General features: G+C 55.6%; 7 protein-coding genes across 7 annotated transcripts; 5 read left to right on the top strand and 2 right to left on the bottom strand.

The window, feature by feature from the left end:
• Positions 1-267: 267 nt before the first annotated feature.
• Positions 268-5427, top strand: BXZ73DRAFT_86998 (RAVE protein 1 C terminal-domain-containing protein; the record flags this gene model as incomplete). The annotated part of the gene is made up of 20 exons (XM_048024378.1): positions 268-348; positions 400-546; positions 597-726; positions 773-866; positions 924-987; positions 1045-1157; positions 1206-1533; positions 1585-1889; positions 1945-2021; positions 2080-2595; positions 2652-2742; positions 2802-2966; positions 3065-3228; positions 3278-3405; positions 3511-3708; positions 3770-4117; positions 4172-4418; positions 4473-4723; positions 4781-4982; positions 5054-5427. 20 exons carry the CDS (start codon positions 268-270, stop codon positions 5425-5427), a joined length of 4023 nt encoding a protein of 1340 aa, XP_047882381.1.
• Positions 5428-5643: 216 nt separating this feature from the next.
• On the bottom strand, positions 5644-7305 carry BXZ73DRAFT_96538 (rab GDP-dissociation inhibitor; the record flags this gene model as incomplete). Its single annotated transcript, XM_048027103.1, has 7 exons — positions 5644-5830; positions 5881-6025; positions 6079-6509; positions 6558-6666; positions 6722-7046; positions 7104-7235; positions 7288-7305. The coding sequence occupies 7 exons, from the start codon at positions 7303-7305 to the stop codon at positions 5644-5646; spliced, it is 1347 nt and encodes a 448-aa protein (XP_047882382.1).
• A 1087-nt stretch (positions 7306-8392) lies between these two features.
• BXZ73DRAFT_87000 (pyruvate kinase) lies at positions 8393-10569 on the top strand (the record flags this gene model as incomplete). Its single annotated transcript, XM_048024379.1, has 11 exons — positions 8393-8419; positions 8452-8494; positions 8643-8702; positions 8784-8858; positions 8912-8952; positions 9004-9048; positions 9103-9192; positions 9250-9771; positions 9827-9944; positions 9996-10232; positions 10283-10569. The coding sequence occupies 11 exons, from the start codon at positions 8393-8395 to the stop codon at positions 10567-10569; spliced, it is 1545 nt and encodes a 514-aa protein (XP_047882383.1).
• Positions 10570-10938: 369 nt separating this feature from the next.
• BXZ73DRAFT_96540 (uncharacterized protein) lies at positions 10939-13406 on the top strand (the record flags this gene model as incomplete). The annotated part of the gene is made up of 5 exons (XM_048027104.1): positions 10939-11389; positions 11448-11692; positions 11742-12949; positions 13001-13108; positions 13160-13406. The coding sequence occupies 5 exons, from the start codon at positions 10939-10941 to the stop codon at positions 13404-13406; spliced, it is 2259 nt and encodes a 752-aa protein (XP_047882384.1).
• A 501-nt stretch (positions 13407-13907) lies between these two features.
• Positions 13908-14691, top strand: BXZ73DRAFT_39196 (phosphotyrosine protein phosphatase; the record flags this gene model as incomplete). The annotated part of the gene is made up of 4 exons (XM_048018330.1): positions 13908-14071; positions 14190-14211; positions 14344-14541; positions 14599-14691. 4 exons carry the CDS (start codon positions 13908-13910, stop codon positions 14689-14691), a joined length of 477 nt encoding a protein of 158 aa, XP_047882385.1.
• An 87-nt stretch (positions 14692-14778) lies between these two features.
• On the bottom strand, positions 14779-17084 carry BXZ73DRAFT_87003 (methylmalonate-semialdehyde dehydrogenase; the record flags this gene model as incomplete). Its single annotated transcript, XM_048024380.1, has 16 exons — positions 14779-14881; positions 14933-15190; positions 15246-15366; positions 15390-15421; positions 15471-15570; positions 15620-15652; positions 15701-15748; positions 15797-15839; positions 15893-16169; positions 16222-16245; positions 16303-16357; positions 16410-16496; positions 16549-16625; positions 16678-16811; positions 16873-16906; positions 16972-17084. 16 exons carry the CDS (start codon positions 17082-17084, stop codon positions 14779-14781), a joined length of 1539 nt encoding a protein of 512 aa, XP_047882386.1.
• A 312-nt stretch (positions 17085-17396) lies between these two features.
• On the top strand, positions 17397-18487 carry BXZ73DRAFT_87004 (uncharacterized protein; the record flags this gene model as incomplete). The annotated part of the gene is made up of 5 exons (XM_048024381.1): positions 17397-17466; positions 17536-17646; positions 17697-17743; positions 17883-18023; positions 18071-18487. 5 exons carry the CDS (start codon positions 17397-17399, stop codon positions 18485-18487), a joined length of 786 nt encoding a protein of 261 aa, XP_047882387.1.
• Between the last annotated feature and the right edge of the window lie 26 nt (positions 18488-18513).

An 18513-nucleotide genomic window follows, 5' to 3' on the forward strand; every position in this document is an offset into this window, starting at 1 on the left:
CAGACTGGATCGCATTCTCGGAGCGTTTGCAGCCTGATCGCTCGATACTGTGCGAGCGAAGTGAGAGGAGTCCAGAACCTGAGCGCAGTCTGCACGCACGGGCGACCGGGCGCCTATGGGTCCGCCCCAGATGTTGAATGACGAGGCTTGACTGGTCCTGGTCACTCGCCCAGCTTCTCCTCCTAGAATGCCGCCGCCGTTATCAGCCACGCCCTAGACGTCCTCCTCTACTCCTTTTGGTTCTAGTCTACCGCAATCACTGCCATAATGCTCGACCTCACACAGGCATTTGCCGGCTGCCCCCCTTCAAGTCTCAGTTTCCTTCACCTGCCTCGCGAGACACTCCTGGTCGGTAGACACGAGGCACCTCTCGCATACTAACGCTTACCCTTATGGCAGCTATACCCGTTCGCTGATTCCGTCGTCATCTTCAATGCCCGCACCCTCGCGTTCATCCGCGCCCTGGCGTTGTGGGAGGTCTTTCCGTCTACCCGCAACACATTGCAGTCGGTGCAATGTTTGACTGTGGAGAACAGCATGAAGTTGGTGCGTACACTCCAGCACTTATCGCGCGAGCTTCTTCTCATCTCCGGTAGGTCGTGGCTTCGTTGGGCCGTAGGGTTGTTGCGTGGTCCCTGTCAGGCAAGCGGCACGACTACTGGCGTGTTCACTCTTCTTTGTCGCTTCCGGAGGACCAGCAAGTGACGGCACTCAACTGCATGTCCGGTGATTATCCCGCTTTTTTTCGCAAATCAATTCTCACTCCCCGCAGGCTTGCTTGCAGTCGGCACCCGGACTAGTCTATCTGTCTACACACTAATCCTAGAGAACGACCTGCCCACATGGTCTCTGAAATGGTCTTCTGAGTATGCACTATGTTTCCCTACACCTTGGTTTATGTACATTCATGCCCTATCAAACAGTGTTCCTACCCTCTCCCGCGTGCGATACTCGCCATCACTCATGTACATTGCTACTACATCGCTGGTATGTCTTGTTTGTCCCACAAGTATGGGACGATTGGATCACAATTGCGATCTGCAGAACGATAATGTGGTGCGGACGTACTTGACCACGACCGGTCGTCAAACCCAAGCTTTACCCCATCCACGGCCAGTGATTGATCTCATATGGCGCAACTCTCCAACATCAAGCCGGTCAGTCCATTATGTCTCCTCCATTTGAGGTGCTCATAATGCCCGCAGAGATGATCCCATCCTGTATACTATCACATCTGACGCGACATTACGCATATTTATGCCGGTCATCGACTCCCCGCAATACCTGCAACTACATACCGCTCTGGATACGTTCTCGTCGCTACCATTTGCTGTGGCATGCAAACAGTCACGCTCAAGTGTCTTTTGGCTCGACCGCGAAATCGTGAGCCATGCTTTGGAAGCAACTATAGAAGATCCGACGTTGACGGAGGAAGATGCTCGAAGGCGACGTGTACGCGAGATCGCGGAAGAAGGGTGGGACATCTTCTTGCGAGTGCTGGAGGACGGTTCCATTGTTGTACAAGCCGTCGCGGTATGTACCTTGTACTCATTCATTTACATTCCTGTCCTCACTAGAACATAGAACATCGACCGACGGCCTCCAACCCTCCTCAAGCATTTTGCTCTGCTGGAGACAGCTCCGAAGATAGTGCCGGGTCCACCCCATCGTCTATATGTCGTCCCCAATTTGTCACGCGGGTCACTGACGCTTGTAACTTCGCCGCCATTGACAACGTACGACCTTCCACTGCTGTCGTTCTTAGGCACGCGGGAGTCGAGATTGACGCATTTAGCCTCCGGCGCCGACCATGCGCACATCGACGTTCTGGAAGCAGACGACTCGCGAGCGGAGATTGTCCAATATGCCAGAACACCGAACGGCGAAGGGTCGGTATCATCCGAACAGACGGGTCTGGAGAAGTCCTCACATACCATTGGCAAGGTCAGGTATTTTGGAGAGCACGGCGAAGTGGTCCGACGACGACAGCCACGTTGATCTGTTTGTGGTAATCGACGCAGGTCAGTCTTGCTTGATTTCGGCATAGCACAATGGGATTCATGTTGTGTGGACACTTAGGCCACAATTACGCAACATACTCCAAAGCGTCCAGTCTCTTAACTCTGCATACAAACCCGCCTGCCACGCTCACCGTGCCTCCTCTCACTCGTCTCTTCGCTTTATCCGCTCCCCATGCATACCGGACGCGAACATTGGTTGGGGTTGCAACCTCGCAAGAAGTGCTACTGATTTCTGCGGTTCTGTCGGGCCCAACACCGTCTTTGAGACTCATATCGCAAGGCTCCCTTCCTCTGCCGTCTCCTTCAAAAACAATCATTCCAGTCGACCCAATGGCATGGGTCGGTCAGCTTGGAGCCAGGACACCGGTAGAACACGACGTGTTGTTGAGTGTATCGGAAGACGGCGATCTTACTTTCTGGAGACCGGAAATCAACTTGCACTCTCCGAGTAATGGATATGTTATCGACGGCAAAATGGAGAAGCAGACAGTCTGGAAGTGCACAGGTCATGTACGGACACGGCGCAAGGGGTTCATCAAAGCGAGCTGTAGTTCCGCCAAGAAGTCTGTACTAAGTGAGCGTAGGTTGGCTGCTGTCCAGCCTCAGTGGGCTGATCATCCATTTTTACAGTCGCCCCGACAGCAGAAGGTGAAGAACTTACGATATGGGACTCTCAGGAGTCAGAGTTCTCACTTGGGCTAGAGTATCGTCAGATCATCGAGTTAGTTTCCCTTTCAATTCCTTTTGCGTCGCTTGTCACTAATTTTCCTAATCCCTCAGTCCTGCAGATCCTGTCCGAGACTTGGACTGGACGGCAACGCCAGATAATCAGTCCATCCTAGCGGTTGGATTTGCTCACAGAATCGAGTTACTATGTCAACAACGCGCGACCTACTTCGACGAAATTCCGGGATGGGGTGTTTGCTGGAGGATTGACATGGGCAGGTTCGTTCTGTCTTCTCGACCTCCTGCTTGATAATCGCTGACGCTAGCTCACAGCATGATACCGCACCCCATCAACGATTCGATTTGGCTGGCCCGAGGACACTTCTTGTAGGCGCGGGACATTTCCAGTTCATGTTCGGGCAAACACCGCTAGCTGGAGAACGTGCTGTGCAGACGGAGAGCCTGTTTGAGCATGTGGCCCGATTGAACGGGCCTCTCGACGACTACAATCCACAGATGATTCTGCAATGTCTCCTCTGGGGTAAGACTCTTTCGTTTACCAAGCTTACCCGTTAATAAACATATTGCAGGTAAAGTAGAACTTGTCAAAGAAGTTATCGTCAACCTCGCACGCAATATTGATTCTGCAAGCGAACATCAGAAATGGCAGACTATCCCCATCGAGCGATACCTGCAGAAAGATAGCGGAGCCATGACGGTACTACATTCATCCTTTATCGCCCGAGTGACAGTAATTTGTAACTTTGCAACTAGATACACACGCCTCATAAGCCAAAGTACTCGGCGTTGTTTGACATCACAGAGATCAAGGAAGAGTGAGCCTGTTCCCCCAAGTGTCTTGCTAAAGTCATTAATTGACGTTTCAAGTGACGACGACGACGACCCGTTCTCGTCACAAATGGTCCGGAACCTCCTAGGACGTCTTGAAGATCACCCCATACCTCACTTCACACCATTGGAGAATGTCTCGCTCATGGAGCTGATCCAGACCACGCTAGAGGTGATGCCAACGCTACTCAACAATTGCCAAAGCACTAACCAGGAATCGCTACCAGATTCAGGTGCTACAACGAGCCCTGGATCCCAATGGCTTGCGCTATTTGCTCTCCATGCGATACTTCTACAACATCAACCGTAGAGCATCGGAACCTAGCTCTCCCTCCTCCGGCATCAACGGCGCTGATGAGATGAATGGAGTCAATGGGATCAACGGTACGACTGATGCGACATACAACGGTCGCCTGCGTCGACGAGAGCGTCTGCGATACCGCGACATGATCTGGGCGTTCCATAGCGAAAGTCAAGACCTGCTGCTGTCCACGGCCAACACGGCATGCGGCGGGAAGATGTGCTGGCCCGACGCGAGGGCGCTAGGCGTATTCATGTGGATTCGTTCCCAGGAGAGGATGGTGCGCAAGTGAAGGTCTAATCTCAGCTAATATACTAACCGCGATTGTTTATAGAGAGCCCACATGGAAGTCGTCGCTCGGAACCAATACATGGCAGGGGACAACCGCGACCCATCTGCATGCAGCTTGCTCTACTTCGCCCTTGGCAAGGTCAAGCTCGTTCATGGGCTTTGGCGCCAGGCTGTTTGGCACAAAGAACAGCAAGCCATGCTAAAGTTCCTGAACAACGACTTCACCCAGCCCCGGTGGAGAACGGCCGCTCAAAAGAACGCGTTCGCACTGCTTAGCAAGCGTCGATTCGGTGAGCCTATTTGAGTGGGCACGTCGATCCTGAGGTTCTGATTTGCCTTCATAGAATACGCTGCCGCGTTCTTCCTTCTCGGCGGAAGCTTAAAAGACGCCATTACTGTTTGTCTCAAGAATATCGGTGACTGGCAATTAGCGGTGGCCCTTATCCGCGTGATGGAGGGCGACGACAGCGCCCTCCTGAAAGACATCCTTGACAACACTGTGATCCCTCTAGCCTTCAAAGATGGGAACCGGTATCTCGCAAGCTGGGTGTTCTGGATGCTCCGTCGACGAGACCTGGCGGTCAGGATACTGGTGGTGCGTCGATACCCTTATAAAAACCCACAATCGTACTGATCAATTTTGTGTACTTAGATGCCGTTGCAAGACGTCGCATCTGAGCTCGAAGTGTCCATTCCCGTGATCGGAGACCCGCATTACGATGACCCTAGTCTCGCGCTGCTGTTTTCCCAGCTCAAGGCCAAGACGCTCCAAACCGCTCAGGGCACCAGCGAGATTTCGGGTCGCACCGAGTTCAACTTCGTCCTGCAAACTGCCCGCGTCTTTTGCAAAATGGGTATGTTTCACACCTTCGCTCTCACGACGCGTCGATACCAAATGTCTCATTCTTTGATCCGATACTGATAGGCTGCCACGCACTGGCGCTGGACATGGTACGCACCTGGTCCTTCCAGCGACCTTCGACCGTCGTCCGCGACAGCGCACGAGCGTTGCGCCGGCCACCGAGTCCCGTCTCGACACGCTTCGCTCTCGAACCTGCCTTGCGGCGCCAGTCGTCCATCTTGATCGACATTGACGTTTCCACTGCGCCGCCGACCCGACACGCGTCGCCCTCGAGCTCCCCTACCTGCGGTGTCTCGCCTGTGACCCCGATGAAAGTGAAGGAGGAGTTGAAAGAGGAAGGGGACCTTGTTGCGCGGAAGGCTGGGATCGGGAGTCTGATGAAGTCGGCCAAGCAGGACGTGAAAGTGCCCGAGTTCGACATGGACGCGTTCTTTTGATTTTTGTCAAGTATACCACTGTTGTTGCATCCAGGCAAAGCATTTTCTCAACTGTGCAACAAAGGATGGATGGACGGTGCAACAAGTATACAGGGATGGTGACGATAGTTCTACTAGCTTTTTATACACGAATGGATCCAAAACGAGCAAACACTCCGCGTCATGTCGTGTGATCATGAAAGGGCGTCAAGGGGCCGACGAAGGAGGCTTGAACGCTCAAGCCTCAACGTTCACCTCGCGCTTCTTGAGGACGAGGTCCTTGCCCATCATCCGCTTCCAGACATTCTGCACATCCTCGACGACGGTCTCGAAATGCGAAGTCGCGTCGTAAGAGCGCGTGATGAAGACGTTGTCGGACTCGCCGGACGCCGTTGGGGTATACAGGGACGAGACTGAGACGAACCTGAATACTTCAGTTAGTCGCTGTAGACGACAATATAACACTACACTCACTTGTCGTAGATGGGGCCAAGAAGCTGGAGACCAGGAGCGATCTCAAGCTCGGGCTTGTCAGTCTCGACAATGGTGCTGACAATCGCAACGTAGACATCCTTCGCGCAAACGTTGTGTGTCGACGACACGCAAGCGATGTAAATATCTGCAAGACACGATAAGACTGGATAGGTTGAGTGAGGCGTCGAGAGGACCTACCGTTACGCCTGTTAACCTGGTTCTGAGGAATGATGATCTGTGCGCTGTCAGAATCCTCGGTGCCGGGGATGGGGTGCTTGAGGAAGCAGATAGCACGGATGACCTTGCCCTCTTCGATAACACGGACTTTGCCCTCGGAAGACTTGCCGGCGCCGAAGTAGCTGGGATCACCAACAACCTGCTTGGCTTTGACGGTCTCAGAGCCACTGCGCACACCAACAAACTTGCCGTCGGCGTCGGTGACAATCTCATCGATGGGCTTGTCAAGCATGTAGGTACCGCCATAGATCGCGCTCAGACGCGCGAACGCCTGAGGAAGCTCCCCGAGGCCATACAGGGGATAAATGTATGGGGACTTGCCGTAGCGAGCCATAGAGGAAGTGTAGAGAACGATGCGCTCGTACGCCGGTCGTGCAGGTTTCTTCTTGTAGCTGCACTGAATGAGCACAGTATTCGTCATGAGGGGCATAGGTGCTCACTCATCATCAAGGTAGAGGGCCATGGCGTGTCCAATGAAGTCTTGCGTACCAGGTTCAAGACCAAACTTCTCGTAAACAGATGCCATGGTGTCCTTGTCCAGATCGACGCCTGCACACCCAGTTATTCGATGATATGGTTTGACTTTACGGAGACACGCTCGTACCTTGGTGAGTCGCCGGGTCCTCATCCTTCCATCCTTGCAAGAACTCAAAGAACTTCTTCGCCCTACGCTTCTCAAAGAGGCCCATGAGGGGACTCTTGACGGCCTCCATCTCTGTGCTGGGGACCTTCGAGATCTTGCCATCGCGGTAGACGAAGGAGCCAGCGATCTGCTTGAACTCGAGGTAACGGGTGACGTCGGTGTGAACCAGGATACGAGTGAGCTCTCCGGAAGCAATGATGAACTTGGGGATGAGATCGACGGCGTAGTCACGGTCGCGACCCAAGTCCTGCGGGACAGCCTGGTCGGGCCTGAACTTGCGGTAGAGCTACCATGGTGACAGCAGTGAGTACAGGTTGAGACCCCCACAGCCAAAATATATCACCTGCGTCAAGTTGAGACTGGCACTGTCACCGCCGTAGTAGTCGTTGCGATCCATGTGGAGGACCTTCTTGCCCTCAACGGAAAGGAGGCCGGAAAGGATACATTCCGTGAGACCGGTACCGAGAACGACGACCTATGGAAACGTATCGTAAGGAACCGTGTACAGATGTTAGCAGTACACATACGTCGTATTCCTCATCCATGATGGTTGTCTGGGCGTTGGGAGGAGGTGAGGGAAGGAAGGAGCAACGACCGGCGTCTCCGCTTGTGCTCAATCCCATCGATGCACGTGAGATCAAGATCCGCTCCCGATCTAAAGCATGGTCTCTCGCCCAAGATGTTTCCGAGAGCACGCTGCGCATGGAGTACGTAACAGAACACGTCGTAAACCTCAGGAGAGTAGCGAACACGACTAATTGTCCCGGCATAACACACTTTGGTTTATTACTCCATATTGAAAACAGAGAGAAAGCGCCGCCGGGTCTTCCGATTTAGATTTGATGTAGTCACTCGCGCAGTTACTGGAAGTGACGTAGACGTCTCGTGTAACGCGTGCATCACAGTAGCATACTAGGGCCTAGATAAGATAAGATAGCATTGACTGATCCCCGTCCTTCTCGGCTAACGGGCCGATCCTGCCATGGACTGCAAACCCGTTCTTCGACAACGTTCCGAGGTGCAGAGCAGTGACGATCGCACGCCGTTGTCATGTCTCAACAGACGGCAACTTCCTGCGCTCCGCTCAAGAGCTTGTTTCTCGCTTATTGGATGGGTGCGAGCGGAGTCTTCCGATTTGGAATGCGGGCAGTTGCAACGCACAAGAACTTCGGCCTTGCTTGGAGGATGGTTCGACGCTTGGCCCGCCGGATGTGGTGTCGCGGAGGATGCCATATAAGCTGTGGGGTGCGAGATATGGCACCATGCATCCGATTCACACTACCGCGCTGGGGCAGCGCCCCGCCATCGATAGATACGCGCGAAGACGGGACCTGCGCAGAGCAGGCCGCGAGCGAGAAGGGGGCTGAAGAGGGTATTGGCTGGGATCGTCGCGTAGGGGGCTTGGCGCGGCGTGAGGGGCGTTGCGACCACGTTCGTGTTCGCGTTCAGGAGAGCGACGGTGCGGCCAATGCGGGCGAGGTCGTTCGTGTAAGGTTCCCGGCGGAGAGCGGCGCGCGTATCGGGCTCATCGAACCATCATCGTCCCCTTTAGCTCCGCGCCCGCGTCATATAAAGCCCAGCGCCGCCTTTTTCTTTCTGCTCAGTACACTCCCCCGCCCATCTACATCCACCATGTCCAACGCTGCCATTACTTCCCGTGTCGAGTGGTCTGCCTCCCTCGACCCACCAAGGCCCCAGTGCCGACGGAGGAGACCAAGTACCACCGCAAGGTACGTTCGCGCGATCGGAACGCCGCACCCCTCCGCTCTAATATCGTGATCTCCGGGCCTGTGACTTTCTAGACTGCCATTATCGCCACCATTGGTGGGTCAGGTGTTTCCCAAGAGATGCGATCTACTTGCTGAACCGCTCGGAATTGCAGGACCCAACACCAACAGCGTTGAGAAATTGGCGGAGCTGCGTCGCGCAGGTGTGAACATTGGTGCGTCTAAATACTATCGCCTTGTCCCTTCCCTTTCCTTCGCGTTCTCATATTCTCGTTCTCGACCATGCTTATTCCCAGTTCGCATGAACTTTTCCCATGGCGAGTACGAATACCATCAGAGCGTTATCGACAACACCCGCAAGATGGTATCGCGTATGTCCTGCATTGCAATCAAGCAGCCGCCCAAAATACTGAACCGCATACAGTCGACCCTGAGGGTCGCCCCGTCGCCATCGCCCTTGATACTGTATGTTATGCAAATTGGTTTGACGAGTACGGTCACTGAGAGCGCGAGCAGAAAGGGCCTGAGATCCGTACTGGTGTGATGCGGAACAAGACGGACGTCAGTATTCGTCTGTCCCTCGGCGCTCATCCGCTCACTTTGCCTCTCCTGTAGATCCCTATCAAGGCTGGCCACGAGTTTGTCCTCTCCACAGATGCCCAGCACAAGGACATTTGTGATGACAAAGTCATGTATCTCGACTACGTGCGTACTGTGTTTTTGGCTCACATCTGGACCTACGATCTCATTGCAAGACCATAGAAAAACTTGGCGAAGGTCACTGCGCCTGGAAAGCTCATCTACGTTGATGACGGCATTCTCTCCCTGCTCGTCCTCGCCATTGAGGGGGACAGTGTGCGCGTCCGCGCGATCAACAACGGTACCCTCAGCTCCCGCAAGGGCGTCAACTTGCCCAAGACCGACGTCGATCTCCCCGCTCTCTCCGAGAAGGACAAGGCCGACTTGCAATTCGGTGTGAAGAACGGCGTCGACATGGTTTTCGCGTCCTTCATTCGTCGCGCGGAGGACGTGCGCGACATCCGCCGGGTCCTCGGTCCGGATGGTGCCGCCATCAAAATCATTGTCAAGATCGAAAACGAGCAGGGTGTGGCCAACTTCGACGAGATTCTCAAGGAGACCGACGGTGTTATGGTCGCGCGTGGTGATCTTGGCATTGAGATCCCGGCCAGCCAGGTTTTCCTTGCGCAGAAAATGATGATTGCGAAGTGCAACAAGGCCGGCAAGCCCGTTATTGTCGCCACTCAAATGCTTGAGTCGATGACGGTGAGAGACAGTCTGAACATAGTGTGCGCTCTGGCTTACGAGCATCATTCCACAGTACAACCCGCGCCCAACTCGCGCGGAAGTTAGCGATGTTGCCAACGCCGTTATGGACGGCGCTGATTGCGTCATGCTGTCTGGAGAGACTGCCAAGGGTTCATACCCTATTCAGTCCGGTAGGTGATCTACCCGACTCTGAGAAATCATGCTTACATTGGTGTATGCAGTTCTCATGATGGCGGAGACATGTCTGCTCGCCGAGGGTGCCATCTGCTACCCCGCGCTGTACGACGAGCTCCGTGATATCACTCCCCGCCCCACGGAGACCGTTGAGACCGTAGCCATCGCTGCGGTGGCTGCTGCGTCCGAACAGAATGCAGGCGCCATCATCGTGCTTTCCACGTCTGGGAACACTGCCCGTCTTATCTCGAAGTACAGGCCTAACGTGCCCATCATCACGGTCCGTCCCTTTCCGCGGTTAATTGAGACTAGCGCTTAACGTACCCGCCGACAGTCACTCGTAACCAGCAGACCGCCCGCGGGATTCATCTGCACAGAGGTTGCTACCCCTTCTGGTACCCGGAACCTCGAGGCATCGAGGCGCACCAGTGGCAAACCGACGTCGACAACCGTATTCGGTTCGGTCTCAGAAACGCGCTCAAGCTCAACATCATCAAGACGGGCTCGACGGTCATCGCCGTCCAGGGCTGGAAGGGTGGCCTTGGGCACACGAACACGCTTCGCATCCTGTCGGTCCCGACAGACCCTGCCGACCTTGCTCAGCAGCCCCTTGGCGCGTGAAAGGACTTTGAACCAGTGGGCGCAGCGCTAGATGTATGACCAGTGTACTAGTAGTAGCCAAATTTTGCGTGCGATCGCTGCCTTGTTAGAGACTGTTGGCGGCAGAATTTTCAGCGACATATTACGGCGACGGAACTGAGAGCCCACGAGTGTACCCTGCGACTCGGAGGACGGGGGGCAGTGAGCGCTGGAAGCCAGGGGTGCACGTGGCAGACGCCGGCTGCTCAACTGCGTGACTTGATGAGCTCGTCTCGGTCCACGTCCTCCTCTCCCGCCCCGCCGTTCCCGCCGTTCCCGCCTCTCCCCGCCCCCTTCTACGGTTCTCTCGTCGCCCCACCGCCCGCCCTGGCCGACCGGCCCTTCGCCAGCATGGCAACGTCGATGTACTTGCCACAACAACGCGGGAATGGGTTGGCCGAAAAACCGCGTCCCGCCAACGGCCTCCCAACGCACTCTGCTGCCGTGCGCGAAAAGTGGCAGAAACACCACCATAGCGGCTCCTGGCTTGTCCCCGTATCCCTCTCCATCCCGGGCGTACGTTCTCGCCGCCTCCGCCTTATGATCCCCAACTTCGACAAGCTGCACCACGGCACCATCATGCGCTTTGGTCGCCGGAGAGGGCGGATACTCCTCGCCGTCGGCTTCCTCGCCACCATGGTCACCATCTATATGATGTTATCCATCCGGGACCGCTTCGTGCCAGAGGACAGGCCGTGGACGACCTACTCGGACCCCTCCACGCTCGTCTTCAGACGAGAGGATCTCCAGCGGATATGGGAGTGGGAGATAGCTGCAGGGCACTATCCCAGCGCGGCCAAGAGTGCGTTCTTTCAATGTCCTCGTTTGATTTCTCTCTCAAGCCTTTACGTGTTGTACAGTCCCGGAAAGCATTGGTCTGACGACTCCACCCGTCAACCCCGCGCTTCCACCTCAGAAGATGGCGTCCATCCCGACGCGTTTCCGCTCGCCTTCATTCATCGACACGATTGGCATTGGCGCGAAACGTGTGTACCTCGACATTCAGAGCAAGTCGCCCAATGTCGCGTATCCTCCTCGCCCGTTACCCGGTAGCGTGGCAGACATGGACATAGTGGCCGATCACTGTGACTTCTCCAATGACAAGGTGTGCCCCGTTCTATGCTCCATGCATCTGTTCTCAAAATTTCCGTTAGTACGTTCGTGACTGCCTTGAAGTGCTGCGACTTGGTGGTGGACTGGATGTGGGTCCTCGGGTCCGAAGAGGCAAGATGGACGACTGGAAGTACATATACGTGGAGGACGGCGAGTTCCAGAACAGCAGCTCTCAAGCGCTCCCTCAGGTCAACCCGGCCCTCGCGCTCAAGAGCAAGGGTGTCGCAGACCCGAACGCCGGTCTCGCCAAGAAGCGCAACGCCGAGTGGGAACCTCACGTTTACTTCCCTGCCCCACCCAAGTACACCCCCCACCATGATCGGCCAACCTCATGCGACGAGAACCCCCATCTGTTCCATATGTTCTGGACGGGACCGTTTACGGACAAGCCGTATCTCGCTCTTTTGTCGTTCCTGTATACTCAGAACGTCGGCCTGCACCTCGATTCCGATGTGGAGGACCCCACTGTTTGCCGGCCAAAGTTCTGGCTGTGGATCAACCCCGGACCAGCCGCATCCGTCCCCAACCCTTCGGCTTTACGCGACATGTACGACCAGTTGAAGTCGAACCCATGGGCCTCTCCCTTCTTGCACCCGCGCTTCAAGAATGTCATCCAGTTCAAGTTGTGGAACACTACGGAACAGCTCGACGGCATTCCCGAGCTCAAGGACGAATGGCGAGTTCTTCGAGATTCACTCTTCAACTCTGGCGGTGTTGTGGAGAAAATACCTCAGAAGGCTGAGGACGAGTCGGATTCGCTCGCGGATGATAGCACGGACACCAACGTTTTCACGAAAGCTGCCGTGAACGACGAGGACGATCAGGCTAACCGCGTAGGGTCGTCCTCGCCCAGCACTTATGATCGTCTGTCAGTCATTCTTTCGGATATGGCGCGCTTCGTCCTCTGCCACCGCTTTGGCGGTATCTACCTCGACGCCGACACCATCCTGCTGCGCGACTGGGAGGAGCTCTGGGGCTGGAATGGCGCGTTTGCGTACCGGTGGTCGCGTTTGCCGAAATACAACACGGCGGTCCTCAGGATGCACAAGGGATCTGCGCTTGGCACGTTCTTGTTCCGGACCGCGCTCAAGAATGGGTTGGACTTCCACCCGATGACTGTTTCAAAGTACGCCTCGGACGCCGGGATCGAGGGACTACTTTTACGGTTACCGGACGCTCTCTTCGATTCTGCGTGGTTGAACACCGAAGACTTTCAGCGTGACCGGCCCCCTCAGCCGTTCTTCACCGAGTGCGTTATCCCTCTATAGGCCACTTGTTCAGTACTGATGCCGTTCTGCAGGTTCGCAGATTTATTCTTCACACCTCGGGAGAAAAGCTCTGCGCCGCAAGCTCTCGGGTTTACCGGCTTCTTCAGGGGTGCTTACTCGTACCACTTCCACAACTTCTGGTGCGTATCCGTGGTGTTTCTTGCATTGGGCGGCTCTCATACGTGCCTCAGGTGGCAACCATTCGATGCGGCACGCAACTGGCCTGACTTGGGACCTCGCTTCATCAATGGCGAACGGGCTGCGCGTGCGTTAGCGCAAGCCAACCAACCAGCCCAATCGGAGAACGCAGAGCCCGCAGAAGATGATGTGAAGGATGACAAGCGGGACCTTGACTGGTCCGCGGTCTTGAAGCGGACGTTTGAGGCGTACATTCGTGGGGAAGTGCCCAATGCGTATGGCGAGTGGCTAAAATGGTAGACGCACCTCGTAGTCTTCTCCGGTGCTCTCCACATCCCCTCGGCCGCTGCGGATGACTCTGTTTTCTCCGCGGGCGCGGTCGCATTCTATTCCTGTGGACACGACATTCCACGCCTCGATGCCTGCTATCTCCTCTTCACTATCTCAGTCCTCCGTGCTATCATCCATCCTACTCAGACATAGTGTTTAGATCATGTCGATGTAATTTGCAGCTGCTACCGCGCCCCTTTTCTAATCATTATTGGTTAGCAACCCCCCTATTCCGGTGTAGGTAGGCTGTCTGTCTAGGACATAGGCGTATGTTTAATTTCTCCAGCAAGGACCTCATAGCTAGTACACAAACACACCATTGTACTCCTGGCCTCGCTTGTCCGGACTATACCCATCATACAATTTCTTTGCTCGTGCGTGTGCAGGTCACGCCTGCCTTTTTTGAACCCCTCCTGTACCGGGCGTCTAACGTTCACTGCGTCGTCGACTCCAACTCTCCCGCTGACCGCCATGTCGACCTCAATATCCGTACTTGTCGTCTGTCTGGGCAACATCTGCCGATCTCCATTGGGTGAGGCAGTCCTGAAACATGTCGCCAAGGAGCGCGGGCTCGACGTGACCGTCGACTCCGCGGGCACATCGCGCTACCACATCGGCGAGGATCCTGACGATCGGTGAGCCGCGCGCGCCGCGCCCCCCACTCCAGACCGCAGCTATCCCCGCCCATAGGAGGCTGCGGTACGAACGAGCCCATAAAGAACTCAGGCTTTGCTGAACACGCCTCTGTCCTAGGTCTGTCTCCGTGTGCAAATCGGTACGCTGATTTCCGGTGGTCTTCGACCAAAGTCTGACGTCGATTGCCTCGACCTTCCACGCTCGCACCATCGTGGAATTTTACGTCCTCACCATCCGTGTCTGTGTCGGCCGGTCTCGTTGGCACGTCCAGCACAACGTCCCGATCAAGCACTCGGCGCGCCAGGTCACCCAGGAGGACTTCCGCCGGTTCGACTACATCCTCGCGGCGGACGAGGCCAATTTGCGTGACCTGACGCGGGTGCAGCCCAAGGACGGGAAGGCAGAGCTCCGGCTGTGGGGGTCGTATCTCGACAACAGGGCGATCCCCGATCCGTACTACGGTGGTCTCGTCAGTGCTGCCGACACTCGTAATGTTCGCCAAAGGGCTGACTGTGGTCATTCACAGAATGGGTTCGAAGAGGTGTACAAGCAATGTGAGAACCTGTCAAACGCGTTCCTTGACAAGATATTTGGGGCGAGCACACAAAGTGTAGAATAGACGCCATTGCGCTCGGAGATTAAGCGAGAATACAGTGTCCTACTTCAACGAGTTGTCCAGATATCCATATGATATGGATCGCATGCACTAATGGTGGGTAGGCATGTCGACTGAGGCCTTGTTGCCGATAGCGTCCTCGGCCTTCCAAAGTGCAGTCGTCGTCTTGTTCTGCGTGTAGAAGTCGATTCCACTGTGGGGACGTAAGCAGTTATGACTTGGGAGGACGAACAGAAGCACCGACCCTCTGCCGTAGAACGGTACGTCTCCAAGGAAGCTAGCCTTGTTGCCGCTCCAAGAGAACATAGGAAGGGGCACAGGGATGGGCACGTTAATGCCGACCTGGCCTACCTCAACCTCGCGCTCATACTTGCGCGCGGTCGCACCAGACTGCGTGAAGATAGCCGTGCCGTTGCCGTACTTGTTCTCGTTCACGATCGCAAGTGCGTCATCAAGAGTGTCGGCTCTGATGACAATCAACACCGGGCCAAATATCTCCTCGCTGCATCAACGTGAGCAATGCAATTTCAAAAAGAGCCGTCCCAGGATCCACCCACCGATAGCAGCGCATCGTAGTGATCGCCTCGATTATAGTCGGACCAACCCAGTTGCCGTCTGGGTATCCGGGAACATCATAGCCACGACCATCGAGGACAATCATCCCGCCCTCCTCTTCAGCTGAAGCAATCAGCCGGTAATACGTTGTTTAGCAGCCGGAGAGATGACAGGGCCACTGAGGAAGAAAGGATGAGGATGTGCCTATATGGATCGAAAGCGGAAACATACAGGTCTGCCCCTTGCTCAAAGCCTTGATGACTTTCAGTTTTTGGGCGCGCTCTACGAGCTCAGGAAGCCACGATTGTGCATTTCCAACCAAAACAGCTAAATTGGAGATGAGTCCATCGCCGCATTATGAAGTTTGTGCACATACCGACCGAGATAGCCATGCAACGCTGACCCGCGGCTATGATACATGAGCGTAATGAAGCGACGGACGGGCACACAGTCTCACCTCCAAACGCAGCTCCCAAGATGGAGTTCAACGCGTGGTTTTTGTTGGCTATCAAACGATTGAGCCATATGTCTGTCAAGTAGATAACGCACCCACCGTCGGGCATGAGGACAGCATGGTTCTTAGCTCCTAGGTTGGCCTGAACACGCTTGTGTTAGGACTGTAGGACCATTGCGAGTGAACCCGACGCACTTGCACTCGTTTGCCCGTGGCACGACCACGTTCATAAATGTGCTTCCCGGCCCTGTCACCGCCGACAAAGCTGACAGCCTTGATGCTCGGATGGTCGCAAATGGCGTTCACAGTCGGTACCGTGCCATGAACCACGTTCAAAACTCCGGCAGGAAGGCCAGCCCTCTGGCAAAGCTCCGCAATCATCATCGCAGCGCCCGGATCGCGCTCTGATGGCTTGAGGACCAGTGTGTTCCCTGTCGCGAGCGCGACAGGAATTGTCCACAAGGGAATCATACTACAAGATACGTGAGTTCCGTGACGGATTTGGAATAACACTCGCTGCTCACGCAGGGAAGTTGAAAGGCGCGATGCTGTTCAAGCGAACATGTCGTCAGAAGCGGTCGCGTGACGTTCTCTGGGACACATACCTCGCGCACACGCCCAAGGGAAGACGGCGCACATACGTGTCCATGTCCTTGGATACTGTGAGAGCACATTCAATGTTACGAAATATGGATCCCGTGGGGCCAACTACCTTCACTCGTGTCTCCTAGAAGCGCTGTTGGTATATTGCATGCGGTCTCCACGACCTGTAGACCGCGAAGCAAATCGCCCTGTGCATCTGGTACATGCAGTGAGAAACAAATGCAGAAGACAGGTCCAAACAAGCCTACCTGCGTACGTCTTGCCCTGCTCCAGGACAATGCTATTCGCAATGGCTTCGTTATTCTGCCGAAGCTGATGCTGCAAACTACCGCATACTATATTCACCGCGCAATGCAACCAAGGGTACGAGTACTTACTCCGTGACAAAACGCTGACGAGTGAGAACACTGGTACGACTCCAGGTCTTGAAAGCTTGTCCCGCAGCCTCCACGGCTTGCTCGAACTCCGACGAAGTGGTCTCCAGCACTTTCGTCAAGACCGTTTGTGTCGCCTTTATAGAAGGCATGAATTCGGCTGCAATATATGCCTAACACCGAGAGCATGACACGCACCGGATCGCAGACGTCAATGTATGTCTGCGTCTTACTGTCGACGAACTCGCCGCCGATGAAGTTTTCGTGTTTCCACCAGTCGCACTGGTCCCCTTCCACTCCTGCGAAATCTTCTCTGCTCTCGACTGAGCAGTCGCACTCAAGCTACCGAGACGGGCACTGGAGGTCGCGAAGGAGCGCACGGCGGCGCGAGGGAGCTTCGCGAGAGGCATGTCGGAGGACGAAAGCAAGGGCGATGTTGTCGCGGTCCGTGAGACTGGGGGTGGTGGGTGAGAGAACGCAAGAAATACGTTCGCCGTAGCGTTCCGGTGGGCTCCCGGTGCACGAGACGTGGATGTCGCGGGGCGCGTGAGGCTAGGACGCGCCCCCGCTTCCCCACAACCACCTGATCCGCCCGCTCTCGGAGGCGGCCCGCCTCGCCGACGTGCTGTCGCCGCGACGCCGAGTCTCAGATCTCAGATGTCGCGCAGCTGAATACATTCCTGACCACCACCCTATCTGACACCTCGGTCGAACGACTCGCTATGCCTCCACCGCCGATCCAGCTTTTCCTCACCACCATCGCATCGCAGCCTCAGCTCCGGACGCGCCAAGGTGTGCCTAATGGCAACTGATCGGCTCGAGAAGCTCACGGGATTAACGTTGGGTGATCGCGGTATGCAGAGTACATCCTGCGCGTACTGCAGGTCAAGAAAGTACCGTACATCTCCTACGATCTTGCGTCCGACGAAGAGGCGAAGAAACTATGGAGGCGGAAGGCTCCCCGAGGCCAGTGTCTCGTTAATGCTCGCGCCATATGCACGCTGATGTCTCGTGCTGTGTAGACAAGCAGCAGCTGCCTGGCATCCTCATAGGCGGAGAGTTCCCAGGTGTGAGTTGATCATCACATTACGCATGTTCAGCTGGCCTGACGACCGCGTGTTTAGGACTTCCAAGCATTGTTAGTGCTTTAGCCTTTGGTTGGCGCCACCCAGCAGCTGATTTGCAACCCCTGCGCGCCCAGCGAAGAGGCCGTCGAATTTGAGGAGCTCGACATATTTCTTCGGCTGAAGGAAGAGTGGGACCCTCTTGAAGGAGACAAGGCAATCCTGCGATCCGTCCCTGTGGGTGTCCCCGGTGCAGTCTCTCCCGCGCAGATGAACCCGTCGCACGTCTCGAAACCCTCGCCTTCCCCGCACCTCCACCTCCCGTCAACAAGAAGCGTGAAGGGGAGGTGGACGCCGGCGAGCAGCTGGAAGATCACAGCCTGCGCGGCATCAATGTCACCGAAGACGACTTGATGAAGCTGATTGAGGAACTTGGGCTGGATGGCGCCGATGCCGACGACCTGGTGAAAGGGCTGAAGGGCGATGAGGCCCCCGAGGTGCCTCTGAAAGAGGTCGCTGCGGCTGTGAAGACTGAAACTGCGGAGCCCGCGACCAAGGAGGAACCTCCCGCTGCCACTGCTACAGAAGAATCGCCTGTCGTGTCTGCGAAAGCAGAAGAACCCGCAAAGGAGGAAGCACCCGCTCCTCCTGAATCAGAGCCGGTCAAGACAGAAGAGAAGACACTTGACGTTACACCCCCGACGGCAGCTGAGGAGAAGTCCACGTCGGAGGACTCTTCGAAAGCATAGTGAATGGTGATGGATGCTACATTGCT

Source organism: Epithele typhae (genome assembly GCF_022376455.1).
Source record: "Epithele typhae strain CBS 203.58 chromosome Unknown BXZ73scaffold_3, whole genome shotgun sequence".
In the NCBI taxonomy this organism is placed as follows: Eukaryota; Fungi; Basidiomycota; class Agaricomycetes; order Polyporales; family Epitheliaceae; genus Epithele; species Epithele typhae.